Source organism: Candoia aspera, chromosome 3 (assembly GCF_035149785.1).
Source record: "Candoia aspera isolate rCanAsp1 chromosome 3, rCanAsp1.hap2, whole genome shotgun sequence".
NCBI lineage: Eukaryota > Metazoa > Chordata > Lepidosauria > Squamata > Boidae > Candoia > Candoia aspera.
This window is the reverse complement of record NC_086155.1, coordinates 206,608,911-206,622,681: the sequence shown is the minus strand read 5'-3', so window position 1 is coordinate 206,622,681 and position 13,771 is coordinate 206,608,911. Positions and strand designations below refer to the sequence as shown.

At 43.3% G+C, this 13,771-nt stretch overlaps 1 protein-coding gene across 1 annotated transcript in view; it reads right to left on the bottom strand.

Annotated features, from left to right (window-relative positions):
- ADGRB1 (adhesion G protein-coupled receptor B1) overlaps nucleotides 1-13,771 on the bottom strand; it is a 236,052-nt gene that overhangs the window by 169,603 nt on the left and 52,678 nt on the right. The window contains exon 2 of the mRNA XM_063299720.1: nucleotides 10,091-10,249. Within this exon, the coding sequence (XP_063155790.1) occupies nucleotides 10,091-10,249 (159 nt within the window). The remainder of the gene's footprint in view (nucleotides 1-10,090; nucleotides 10,250-13,771) is intronic.

Sequence of the window (13,771 nt, the reverse complement as noted above, 5' to 3'; positions counted from 1 at the left end):
ATTTGCTGGCATATAGCATGCATTACCTTGACAGCATCATCTCGCAAGATTTTGAACAGTTCAGCTGGGATGCCATCATCTCCTGCTGCCTTGTTATTAGCAATGCTTCTTAAGGCCCACTCAACCTCACTCTTCAGGATGTCTGGCCACATCCATGTGTGGTCAGTGAGCCAGGATGTCTGGCTCACTGACCACACCGTCAAAGCTATGCCTGATATTGTTATCCTTCCTATACAGGTCTTCTGTATATTCTTGCCACCTTTTCTTGATCTCTTCTTCTTCTGTTAGGTCCTTGCCATCTTTGTTTTTGATCATACCCATTTTGGCCTGGAATTTACCTCCGATGTTTCTAATTTTCTGGAAGAGGTCTCTTGTCCTTCCTATTCTATTGTCTTCTTCCACTTCCATGCATTGCTTGTTTAAAAATAATTCCTTATCTCTTCTGGCTAACCTCTGGAATTTTGCATTTAATTGGGCATATCTCCCCCTATCACTGTTGCCTTTTGCTTTCCTTCTTTCTTGGGCTACTTCTAGTGTCTCAGCAGACAGCCATTTTGCCTTCTTGGTTTTCTCTTTCTTTGGGATGTATTTTGTTGCTGCCTCCTGAACAAAGTTGCAAACTTCTGTCCAGAGTTCTTTCGGGACCCTATCTACTAAGTCCAGTCCCTTAAATCTATTCTTCACCTCCACTGCATATTCCTTAGGAATATTAGTGAGCTCATATGTAGCTGATCTGTGGGTCTTCCCTAATCTCTTTAGTCTGATCCTAAATTGTGCAAGAAGAAGTTCGTGATCTGAACTACAGTCAGCTCCAGGTCTTGTTTTTACCGACTGTATAGATGTCCGCTACCTTTGGCTGCAAAGGACGTAGTCAATCTGATTTCGGTGTTGTCCATCTGGTGAAGTCCATGTATAAAGCCGTCTCTTAGGTTGTTGGAAGAGAGTGTTTGTTATGCAGAGTGAGTTGTCTTGGCAAAATTCTATCAGCCTATGTCCTGCTTCGTTTTGTTCTCCCAGGCCATACTCACCTGTAATTCCAGGTGTCATTTGACTGCCCACCTTAGCATTCCAGTCTCCCGTGATGAAAATAACATCTCTTTTAGGCGTGTTGTCCAGTAGGTGCTGCAGATCCTCATAGAACTGCTCTACCTCAGCTTCTTTAGCATCTGTGGTTGGGGCGTATATTTGGATCACTGTGATGTTAGATGGCTTGCCCTGAATTCGAATTGAGATCATTCTATTGTTTTTTGGATTGTATCCAAGCACTGCTTTAGCCACTTGACTATTAATTATGAAGGCTACTCCATTTCTTCTGTGGTCCTCTTGTCTACAGTAGTAGATCTGGTGGTCATTTGATGTGACGTGGCCCATTCCAGTCCATTTCAGTTCACTAATGCCCAAAATGTCTATCTTTAATCTGGACATCTCACCAATAACCACATCCAATTTGCCCTGGCTCATAGATCTTACATTCCAGGTTCCAATGGTGTGTTGATCCTTAGAACATCAGATTCGCCGTTCACCACTAGCACCGTCGGCCGCTAGCCGTCCTTTCAGCTTTGAGCTAGCTGCATCATCACGTCTGGGGCTAGTTGAGCTCATCCTCTGTTCCTCCCCAGTAGCACTTTGACCATCTTCCGACCTGGGGGTCTCATCTTCCGATGGTATACCGACATATCTCTGGTAGCAAATACATACTGAAGCTATTACTGAGTGCCAGCAGATTTATCCCATGCATGCTAGAAACTAGTCTGCTCATCATGAGCCCAGTCATCCTCCATGTAGCTACATCTGACATTCATCCTCAAGGCAGATTTTCAATTTTAGCTGTCTTTACTGTTCTTGAAATGAGATTAACATTTCAGGGCACTTAGGCTTGGCAAGAGGAATTGCACATTAGGGAACAATGTGCATCATGAAACCAACCGGTGATGTGCTTAAATTTGGATGAGCATCACTTTCATGGCAGGAAATAACTAACCCATTAGAAGGGAGAGCAGGGGACATGCCACAGCCAGTTTGCAACATCTCCAGCTCTGCTTTGGCCAGATGGTCCAGCATCCCTTCAGCTGTCTCCATGGCCACTTCCATGTTCAAAGCCTGTCTTGGAGGCACTGGGGGGGATGTTGCATAATTCTGTGGCACGTACAACTTTGGGTGCTGACATTTCCCATCACTATGCCATGCAGTCTTTTGAGATGTTTCCACTTGGATTCAGATGTATGTATTTATTTAGTCTGAAATGAAAAACATAATTTAGGGCTCTCCCTCATGGTACAGGAGCTGGAAGAAAGTATGCTAGAGTGAAAATGTGTTGACCATGCGTATGGACCTTCTGCTGCTCCAGCTATGAAGCAGAAAAGGAGTTCTTTCTGCAGGAGAAAAGAGGGGAGGGGAGGGGTGGGAGGAGAATGCCTCCTTTTTGGATCAGTTACTGGCAACAGAAGGCCTGCAGATCATCTGTGGTTAGTTCTCCAACACCACAGAGAAGTGATGCTCTGAAGAAGATCTCTGCTGCTTCCTTTCTTCTATTTCTCTTGCTTCTTGTAGCAAGAAGGGAAGGGAAGGGAAGGGAAGGGAAGGGAAGGGAAGGGAAGGGAAGGGAAGGGAAGGGAAGGGAAGGGAAGGGAAGGGAAGGGGCTTTTCTGTCATCAGTGCTTCAGTTCCACAGGACAGATGTGATGTAAAGACATGGTTGGAGCCTGATAAACATTCCATCCTGGCTACCTGACTTTCTTATCCTACCAGTTAAGAGAATTGCATCCTTGCTGGTTCATCTAGATGATGGAAGAGGCTGGAGGTGCCTCTGCCTTAGCAAGCTGGGAGAGAAATCAGGTGGGCCAGGAGTATCTTGCTTTGGGTTCAAGTGAGCCTGCCAAGAACTTGACCTGGGGGAGAGAAGTAGAGGAGAAAGGCTCCCTTTGAGTTAGTTCTCCAATACTATGGTGGGATTACTCTGTGGGATCGGCCAACAGACCACAGAAGACTGCTCCCCTTCCTTCTTTCTTCCCTCCAGTAAAGCTGCCTCCCCCTGCCCCCACACACACACCAGGTTAGGCTTTGCAGCATCCACTCTGTTGTTCAGGAGTATAGATGCTTTTTTGATGCATGTCCATCAGTCTTCTGTAAGACCGTATCGAACACTGCCCTGCTCGGCCCTGCTGATTAGCAGCTGCTATCCCACATGTCTGCAGGAGAGGAGAATTGGGGGCTGTAGAACCACTCCCCTCCCAACCCTCAACCCCACTTCTCTTGCAATTCACACACGCCCTGAAAGGCAGGAGATCTGTGCCTGGCATGGCAGGGTTGGTAAGAGAAGTGGGAGAGGTGGGCATTATGGGAAAGCCCTGATCTCTCCCTCCCAAATGGTAAATGGCCCTGAGAATCAGTGGTCAGGGACCAGAGAGGCCAACAGGACCTAGATACGAGGTGCCATAAATGGATTTGCATGGTATGGCTTGTGCTGAGATAAACTGGAAACCACCACTTTAAAAACGGAACAGGAAAGGACACCTTTAAGCTACCTTCTCAGCAGATCAGGGGTGAGCTGAACATGGCATCATCTGTTCACGTCCTCTAAATACCATTTAGTGTTGCTGAGCCAGCTCCCGCCCGCAGTGAACAGGTTGTGGGGAGCAGCCCCCGGTCTGCTCTACTGCAAGTTCAGTCACCACATTTTGCTGACATCCTTTGCATGCGAGCAGCTTTTGTTTCCAAAGTCTGGAAGTTGCAAGACTCACCCAGCAGCTTCCCAAGCTGCCCCCAGCTATCTCTGCCTGGGTGTGCATGCACAGCCACTTCACTGCACTGGCCACCCCAGGAGAAGTGTTGTCTGTGCCTGCACACCTGTGTGCAAACCACAGGAGTTGGCTTTTGAAAGAGAGCTGCAAAAAACTTCAGGGCTTTAATGTTTGAGAGAGCTGCTATGCTTGGCCTCACACGCACCCCCTTCCAATGCCTTGAGCAGCCTATCCAATCTATCAGATATCAGAGGGACAAAGGTGATTGCTGACTGGCTCCTGACAAGACATGCTCAACCTGTAAAACTGCTGGTTTGCTCCAAATCCAAAAAGTGGCAGAAAGACATTGTCAAGGAAGAGACCACAGGCTTCTTTCCCTGAGCAAGCACTAAACAGACATTGCTGAAAACATTGGAGCTGTCAGACAGATCCAATTTTGCAAAGGGGTTGGTCAGAGGCTGACCAGAAAAGCCAGCTGGGGAAATGGCTGTTGTTTAACCTGAAGTAATTCTGCTTTCAATACCCCATAAAGGATTTTTTTTCTCTCTGAGACCCTGAAGACATCTGACAGGGGCCTTTGAAGATTCTAGACAGCTGGCATCTGCATGTCAAAGAAAACTGCCAGCCAACAGACTCCGTTTCTTGGGTTAAAAATTGCCCTGGAAAAAGATATTGGTTAGTCTTTGGCTTCTTGCAGTCTTGATGTACAAACACCGCTAGCTAGATGCTCCTGTGAACCACGTAAGCCCCACTTGGAATCACTGATTGAGTCTAAAAAGCACTGAAGCAACTCAATTTGATTTGAAATTTCTAGATCGATGTGGAAAAAGCCAGGTGCAGAAGGGACAAAGCACCCAAATCGAATCATAAATACCATGATCAATCTGTCATGGGCCAAGAAATATTTGGGGCCTCCCTACTGATCAATGACTGCTTGGATAGGGACATGCCAGACTGCTGTAGTGATGACAGCCATCACTTCTCAGCCTAACCATCCCCACTGCATAGTGAATCATGCATGTGTGTGTGTGTATTTAACTTTTTTTTTCATATATAAATGCATGAATTCAGGGGTGTCTGCAGAGAGGGGGTCAGAAAAGTGAAGATGGTGGCCACCACCATGTAATAGAAAAGCTGTCCTTTGTTATGTGCATTGTCACATGTAAAAAAGGTTGGGGCTTACCAATAGAAGAGAAGATCTGTAGCTCAGGGTTGAACTGTGGAGTCCTGGGTGCTCTCTGAGCCTTGTTGTATTCTTGCAGATGTTTTATTGCCTGACTAGGCAACATCTTCGGGCAATGGAACATCTGCAAGCAAACAACCAAGCTCAGAGAGCACCAAGGACTCCACAGGTTGGGGCTTAGTTTGCCACCTTTTTTGACCCCCCTGCATGGATATGTGCGTGTGTGTGTGTGTGTCTGTGTGTATCTGAACTAGTGAATACATGGTCTGAACCAGTATGCATGTCAAGCTGACAGATCTGTAATTTCCTTCTAGCCCTTTTTGAAGACAGGGACATTTCCTCTCCTCCAATCTTCTGGGCCTCGCCATTTCTCCAGGAGTTCTCAGAGGTTCCAGTTAGCAATTCTGCAATCATCTCCTCTTGTTCCTGCAAATAGCCTTGGGGGTCATGGGTCTGGCCTTGGAGACTTGAACTTACCTAATTTCTATTTTACCCTCTCCTTGTCTATCCTGAGACGCAGCTCCCTCCTTCCTCTAATGGCACAGTGTTGAGTAGCTAAGGCTTCATTTCCCTTTTGATAAAAGGGTTAGGGTTAGGGTTATAAAATACTAGTTGATGTGAAGTATAGAAGCTATGCAGATCAGATGCAGAAAAGCTCTGAGTCATGCCGTGTGCAATGGGAAGATGAACGCTACAGATTTCACTCACTCAGAGATCAAATCAGAGATGAGGAAATTTGGCAATAGACTTATGTCATAAAAATGACAAAGATGTCATAAACAATGGCATTACAATGAAAATCCAGATGGGCAGGGGACACTGTCTATTTACCTGCCAATACTCAAAAAGTGACATGGTGGTGGCCCTACAATTATACATGCCCACTTGGATGACCTCCTACAAGATGGAGGTATAGACTAGAAAAGAATTTGTTCCCAAGTGGAACACTACAGTATAGCAAAAGAGCAAATGAAATATAAGTATCTGTTGAAGTTGCCATTTCAGAGACCGAATCTATGCCTTCCTACCCAAAAAGCCTTTTTTGTTGTTTTGGGCTAGTTGTTGACCACCAGCAGAAGATATAATACAGTTACTAGTTTAGCCATCTCATGTTCTGTGAATGCACCAACTCAAGTTGAGAGTTATATGGGAATGAAGCCTTATTGTATTACAGTAGCTGCAGGATATAAAAAAAAGCAATATCTTATAGTTGTACTGGCAATTCCAGCTACAGGCACAAAGACATTGGGGATAACAATTTATTTTATTTATTTCTGTGTTAAGAGCGAGCTCAACTTCTTATTCCTGCCTGATGCCTTTCAAGGCATATTTCTCCCTCTTTTCCTACTGTACATAAAACAAAGCAACATAATGCATGTTATGGGAGATCCACTAGAAAAGCCCACCTCCCTTGGCCATTTTTTCTTCAGATGTGGAATTTGGCTTTAGAACTTCCCCTTTGAAGGTCTCCTCCTACAGATGTTCCAGAACAAAATCCCAAATTTGAAGCCACAGCCCACATTCATTACAAGAGCATGTGGATCGTTGTGGATACAAATCAAAGGGTCATTGTGATGTAGATCCTCAAAGAGGTCTCATTTGAAGCAGCCCTTGGATTCAAAGAATTGAGTTACCCCACTCTGATCAGGTCAGCTCCTCATCCCTCTGAAGGAAAGTGGATTTTTTGCAAGTGCACAAAAGCCTCTTTGAGTGTCTATATTGAAGCGACAGAGACCACGGCAATCTGATGCTGTGATCCAAGGTGCCCCTTCATTTGAATGTTTTGCTTCAAAAAGGTGCCAGGATCAAAGTGTGGTCAAATCAAAGCACCCCTTTGAAACTCTACTCTTTCTTACACACATAGACAGAGAGTTGCATTTATTATTTTAAACAAAATTTACAGGAGATTCACTTATCTCATGGTCTAACCTGGGTCTGGACTTTTTGAGATCTGAAGGAACAGAGTTAGTGGCAAGCACTGAGGAGAAATTTTTGGAAGGATTTGCTAGGGTGTCTGGACCAGTGTTTCTCAACCTTGGCAGCTTTAAAATATGTGGACTTCAACTTCTAGAATTCTAGAAGCCAGCTAGCATGGCTGGCTGGGAATTCTGGAAGTTGAAGTCCACATATTTTAAAGCTGCCAAGGTCGAGAAACGCTGGTCCAGACAAATTAGTCAAAGGGAATAAGACGAAGAAAGCTTAATGTGCTAGAAAGTTTTCATTTGAAGATTTCTACTATAACATGATTTAACTTTATGGAAATGCCATGCAAAGTGTGACATTAGGGAAGGCATCCATTTTGGAGCTTGCTTCTCTTTCATGGAGAGACAGCCTACTTTCCCTCTGCCGGGAAGAACATGTTCATATTATACTTCTTATTAAGGTTCAGGTATACTCAGGCAGTTAAACTGAAGATCATCAAAGGCAGGTTTGGGGAGACAAAGCTGGGGGATGTGGGCTCATACAGTATATTCTGAACATATAGTACATTCAGACACATTGGCCATCAATGGACACATAGAGATAAACTACCTTTACACACCATTGAAAAGAGACAATAAAAAACCTAAATAACTAGAACACATCCCCTCCAGCAACCAACATTCAAGGACTCCACAAAATATTATTTCAGGACTCCCTCTCTCTTCACCTGCACATCTTTCCACAAAATGGAAACTTGGAGAAAGAGCTGAAAATAATTGCTGAGTGTTCTGGAGGATGCAGCTACATGAAGTGTTCAAGAAGTGTTTCAGGCATCCTCCTGGCCTTTCACAAAATGGCTGCCATAATGGATGTGTGCAGGATGAGAGGTTATTGTCTGATAAAGTGGTGCACAGGTAGGATCCAGAACCAAGATTTTCCTGCATATAAACATTTTTTTTCCTTGCTCTATTCTAGATTGGGGGTGGTGGTGAAGCTGGATCTACAGCTCTACAGTTATATTTGGTTTGCCCTTTTCTGCTTCTAATTACTTCTAATTACCTTTGGGGAAACATGCTTGCGCACTTCAAGACTGTAACAAATGTAAGCATTTATTATGAATTAATACATAAATAATCAGTAGCTAGAGAACATAAATCGCTTGGGCTTAAGAAGTGAGCAAACATTCTGAATGGCCCGTATCTCCAAAAATGTGAAGGTGCTCAGAACAACACCCAGATCCAAGCAGAACATTTTAATTTTTTATTGCACACAAGACACAAGACTCTTACACTGGCAACATGCTCATTGGTTCTCTCACGTGGCAATAGGAATGGCAAATATAAGATACAGACACACCATGTGTGTGAGGAACAGAGGACTGTCTGAAGTTAAGGAGGTCAAAAAAGTAAAGTGAAGTAAAAAGTAAAGATGGTGGCTGGCTGAAAGCATGCAACTGAAACTCTACTCCTTTAGATAAGTGCTAAAATGTGCACAACATGCATAAAATGAGGCAGAGCTTCAATTAGACAGCCACAGCTCCTTCTTTACTTTTTTGACCTCTCCTTACAGACAATTCTGTCACAGCTAAGAACACACCTCCATCATTGTGCTCATGCTTTGCATACAAAGGGTTTTTGATTCCAAAGGTTTGAGGTTCAGTCCCTATGCTTTCCAAGTAGAGCTGAGAAAGACTCCTATTTGGGAAGAAAATGGGGAGCTTCTCCCAGGCTATGGATCACCAACTCAGATTCCATTCCAACCATCCTCCAAAAGTACTCAGTTCAGATGTCCACTTGCCAGCCCCTTCCCTGACAGCCTGATGCTTGGAAGAAAGAGATCTGGTTGCCAGGAGGAAAGAGAAAAAGAAAAAAAAGATGGGAAAGATAGAAGGATGGGGGATGAAAGAGAGATAACAGAAATCCCACTCCCCTTTGGCTTGGCTTGGCTTCATCCATCACTTCTTTGAACCCCACCCAACACTGGTTTAATTTCCATAGCAGATTTTCTCTGAAGATCTACAGATCTCCACAGCTAAAAGGTTTCTACCTTTCAGGGTTGCCTGCAGGGTGTGGTCAGAAAAACCAAGTTGATGGCCACCTCCACCATCTTGGTGTTTTTTGACCATAACCTGAAGACACTCCTGCTACCTTTGGTGGGCTAAATAGTAGCCTTTATGAGCCAGTGCTTAAAACAGCTTCCTGTGTTGTGAGAGTTGTTTCCTCTTAGGTAATTGGCAATTTCAGGGCTGCAGAAAGGAGAGTCAAGTGGGGAAAGACAGTCAAGATGGCAGCTGCAAGCATGTGATCAAAGCCCTGCCCCTGTTGGGGACTGATGGCACTGGACCTGGGAACATCAGTCCTCAAGTACATCTATCATGGTAAAAATAAAAATAACAAAGTTAAAATTTCCTAGGGAGAGCTTCTTTTCTAGGTTGAAACTGTTTAGAGGAGCAAAGGAGAGAATTTTCTAACTATTTGGACAACTTTCCCTTAGTTATTTTTAATAACTATATACTTCCACGGACTTTTCCAATAGAATAGAATAGAATAGAATAGAATAGAATAGAATAGAATAGAATAGAATAGAATAGAATAGAATAGAATAGAATAGAATAGAATGGCATTGCACCAATTATCCTATATCTTTAGCTTTTATAATATGAAGTGTTTGGAAATTTAGACTTTTTTTTTTGCTTTGTCTCATATTAAAAAGGGAAGACTTCAGCCAGCCAAGCTTCCTTTCTAATGATGTTCTGGGCACACCCATGTAGTTTTCTTAGCTGCCATACCAAATAGTTTGTTCTTACTTTCTTCCTGTTTACTTACTTTCTAACTTCCCAATTGAGCCTCTCCTCTGGGGCTTCCTGGTCATCTCTAATGCAGGTACCACACAGGCCTGGCCCTGCTTTGCTTGCTTGAAGAGCAGCCAGATTCTGCTCAGTGCTGATAATCTGCCAAAGCTTGTTATCTATTCTGACTGTGCAACTCCCTGAGAGGAACAATTTGCTCGCTGTTTGCTTTGTCCCCAGTTCCTGGGCAGACAGTCTCAAAAGGCTTCAAAAAGGCTGTGCTGAGCCTTCAGAACAAGGTGGGTGCCCTGACAGAAAGTGTCTGAATTGAAAAGTTTGCTTAGCCCCAAGTATATGAGTTTATTCAAGCAAAGGGTATCTGTTGGGCCCACCCCTGACGGAGAGAACCAGAAGAAGCTGCTTCTGGAGGTTCCTTCGGGAGCCATGGTTACTTACGGTTGCAAGCTTTCCTGTTGCATAATCTCCCTTCTTCCAAGACTCCCTCACAGATGATACCTTCATCGGGAAGGGGCTGACAAGTTCGGGTCCGAGTTTGAAGGCCACCTCCACAGTCTTTGGTGCATTCTCCCCACGTTGACCAAGGGTTCCATCCACCTGAAAATTGGCACATGGCAAAAAAAGAAAAAAAAAATCAGCCATGACATACCAAAGCAAGGGAAGGGTGCAGCTGTCTTGGTCCTAGAGTCCTCCAGATGTATTGGCACCTAGGCAGCTCCAAAACATCCGGAAAAGACCAGGTGGGAAAAAGCAGAGCTAAAGCAATGGGCCCTAATAGGAAAGGCTGCTGTCTCACATACGCAAGAAGGAAAACAACAGAAGGCATTTCTGCATAATAGATGCTTCCTGATATATTTTGGTGATCACCCAGGGAATTCTTTCAACAGTTAGTGAGATCATAAAGCCTAGCTCCCTTCCATAGCCCTAGTGAATACAGTGCAGAAATTTGGGACATACCACAGAACATTGGACTTTTGGAAGGAAACGGGAAAAAATCACAAAAATAAAACTGATGTGTTAAGTCTCAGTTAGATGCAATTCAACTAGAAAAATGAGATGGGGGAAATCACCTGAAATGGTATGAAAAAAAGTGGATGGAAAATCTCGTCACAGCTGTGACTCACAACATTTTTTTTTCTTTTATACAAGTACAACATACTCTTTCCTTTTCCATTTATCTTCTCCCCTCATTAAGTGTGATTTTGGAAGACTGTCTGCTAAAACAATGTCTTTTTCCTTTTCAGATTTTACCACCAAGCTTTCTTGTCTATTTTTTTCCTCTTTGCAGTATTTGCATTATGGATTTGGGATAACTTATTTCACAAGGCCTTGCCTGTTTCTCTTTTCCCCAGTGATTACCCTCACAGTACACTGTTGACCTTGCCTGCTGAAAGCAATATTAAAAGTAAAACAACAACAACAACAACAACAACAGCGCTAACTTATTGGTTCTGCCCAAATTCTAACTCTTCCTTGTTTGAAGTTGGGGACATTCCATTTCTTCTTCAGACCAGGAATGATCTAATGTTTCTCTGAAACTGAATTTACCAAATCAGGAGTAGTCTGGGGACTTGGTCTAGCCCCAGCTTTACCAGACCTCTCCCAAAGTAACCAGACCAGTGTCTCTGGAGGACAAATGGAACAGTAGGCTTTGCACAACCTCACCCCTAATTATTCCAAGAGTGATTACAGGCAATCAGTAGTAGGTAATGGCTATAGAAAAAAAAACATAGATAAGCTAGCTTTGAATTCTCATCTGAACAGGAAGCTTCCCTTGCATTATATCAGCATGACATGCTTCATCTTCGGTGGTAGAAGACTCACCCTTCAAGGATTTTGAAAAACTAGGTGCTGTGTTCCTCTTACTTGCTTCTTGAAGGTTAGTGTTTATGTCCAAACAATGACTTCTTAAAAGGCACATCAAAGTTGGATGCTCTATCATTTCCATTTCCCGGCAGGAGATGGAATGAGTTTCAAGGTCATCCACATTTACTGACATAATCGTATCTGCTTAATGTCTGTCTCAGACCAATCAATAGCACACCAGTAATTAGATACCTTTAAATAAACTCACCGCTTCATACTATTCAAAGTGCTTTCTTTCCTCCCAGGTTGAGCTACCAAGAGATGAGAGGCAAGAGGCAGCCTAGACCTCAGATGGCCATTTGGAGAAGCGATGACATCTGTCTGCGCCTCTTTTTTTGACTGGTGGTTAAGCAAAGCGCTTAATTGCCAGAGTGTGTTAAAAGGCTCTTTTGTCACATCACGGATTGAAAGAAAAAGCAGCTGCCAATTAGAAAGGAGTGCTTTGCTTAATGATGGGTTATTTAACACTCCTGTGTTTTATGGAGGATTTATTGCACACAATTAACCTGAGAAATTTAGTAGTAAAAGAATGGTGGTGGTCCCTATTTTGGATGGTTTTAAGTGGGTGCAGGAAACATTCATGGAGGACAGGCCTATCAAAGGCTATTAGAGTTGGGTGGCTTATAAATTCAAATAAATAAATAGATGATGATGATGATGATGATGATGATGATGATTCCATGGGACCTCCAGGTTGAAGCCTGCATACCTCCAAATCCCAGTTATAGAGCAACAAAGATGGGAGAGGGACAGGTCTCTATCCCCTGCTTGCAAACATACCAGAAGCTACTGTTGGTCACGGAAAGAAACAAAATGCTAAATCACAGTGTGTCTTGCCCTGATTCAGCAGGCTATTCTTACATTCTTCCTACCTTATCATTAAAATTTAGAAGGAAAAGCTGGTTGACATATCTAAATCTAATGAATGAATGAATGAAAAATCTTCTAAAGTTCCCTTTAATGAATGAATCTTCTAAAGCTCCCTTTAATGAACGAAAAGATCTTCTAAAGTTGATCAGAAGGACAAAGCCTCACCCAAGACTTTCCAAACAACCATCTCTTGTCTAGTGTTATTCCTTTCCTGGATACTTTCTAGCCACAACTAGTAGGTTGTGTGTGCTTTTATATAAAAAGGAATTCATAAACCTGATAGAAGTGGCTTTAGTGAAATCTGGTGGACATTAAGGAGGGAGCAGAATTGTTTCAGTTCACTTTTGAATCCAATTCACAATTCTCACACTAGATTCCAGGAACCACATTTAAAGAAGGATTCTGACAAACTGATATAGATTCAGAGAAGGCGATTGAGATATTTAGGGGATCGGAAATTCTGAAGCTCCTTGGCTGGCTTTGGCCAGTTCCTCTCTCTCAGCCCAGACTGTTGTTTTAAGGAAAATGGGAGAAAAGAGGTCTCTGTACACTGCCTTGAACTCCTGAAGGAAAGGCGGGATATAAATTTGACACCTCCCCCCAACGTAAAGTTAATAATCCTATCTGCTCATGCGTCATCTCTGATAATGCTCCAAATGTTTCTATCAAGAGAGTCTTCTCTTCTGTTATAATTTCCTGCCAATAAGAACCCTTCCATTTTTTTCTTTTATTCTTTTGTAAAGATGTTTCATTAAAATGTTTCTTGCAAGTTGCTCAGGGGAGCGCTCTATGGTTTTCCCCCAAGAGACGGTCTCCCTGTACAAAGTAAAGGGAGACCGTCCATCGTGTCCTTGTTCACATCCAGGTAAACCCCTTCATATGAGTTCAAGGAAGAACTAATCTTCTCACACAAACAAGTTGGTAAAATCAATGTTGAGCTCCTGTTAGCATATTGCTAGAGGACTCTAAAGTTCTATTACTCTAGGTTTTGCCAATGGAAATGACCAATACTCTATAGGCTTTATGGGGTAGAAGATACATAACAACAAAATATGACATTAATAAAAGAAATCAAAGGTGGAGGAAACCCTTCCAGTATTTTTTAAACCCTCATATATTGAGCTTTGATACGAGCAATGGAGGGAACTAGGTGCTGAAAACACCCCTTATTTCCATCTGTTGGAAGATGTGCCCTGGAAAGCCAACGGGCTATGGATTATGCCCCACCGACTCTTGCGCGGGAACTTCCCAGAACTGGATGAGACCAAGAAGAAGGTTTCCATTGCTGGACTCAGCATAATCAGGGGTCACTGGGAGACAGACTTTCCCCAACCATAACCCAGGGGATGCCCATTCACAAAAGCTGCAGCATGCCAGAGTCCA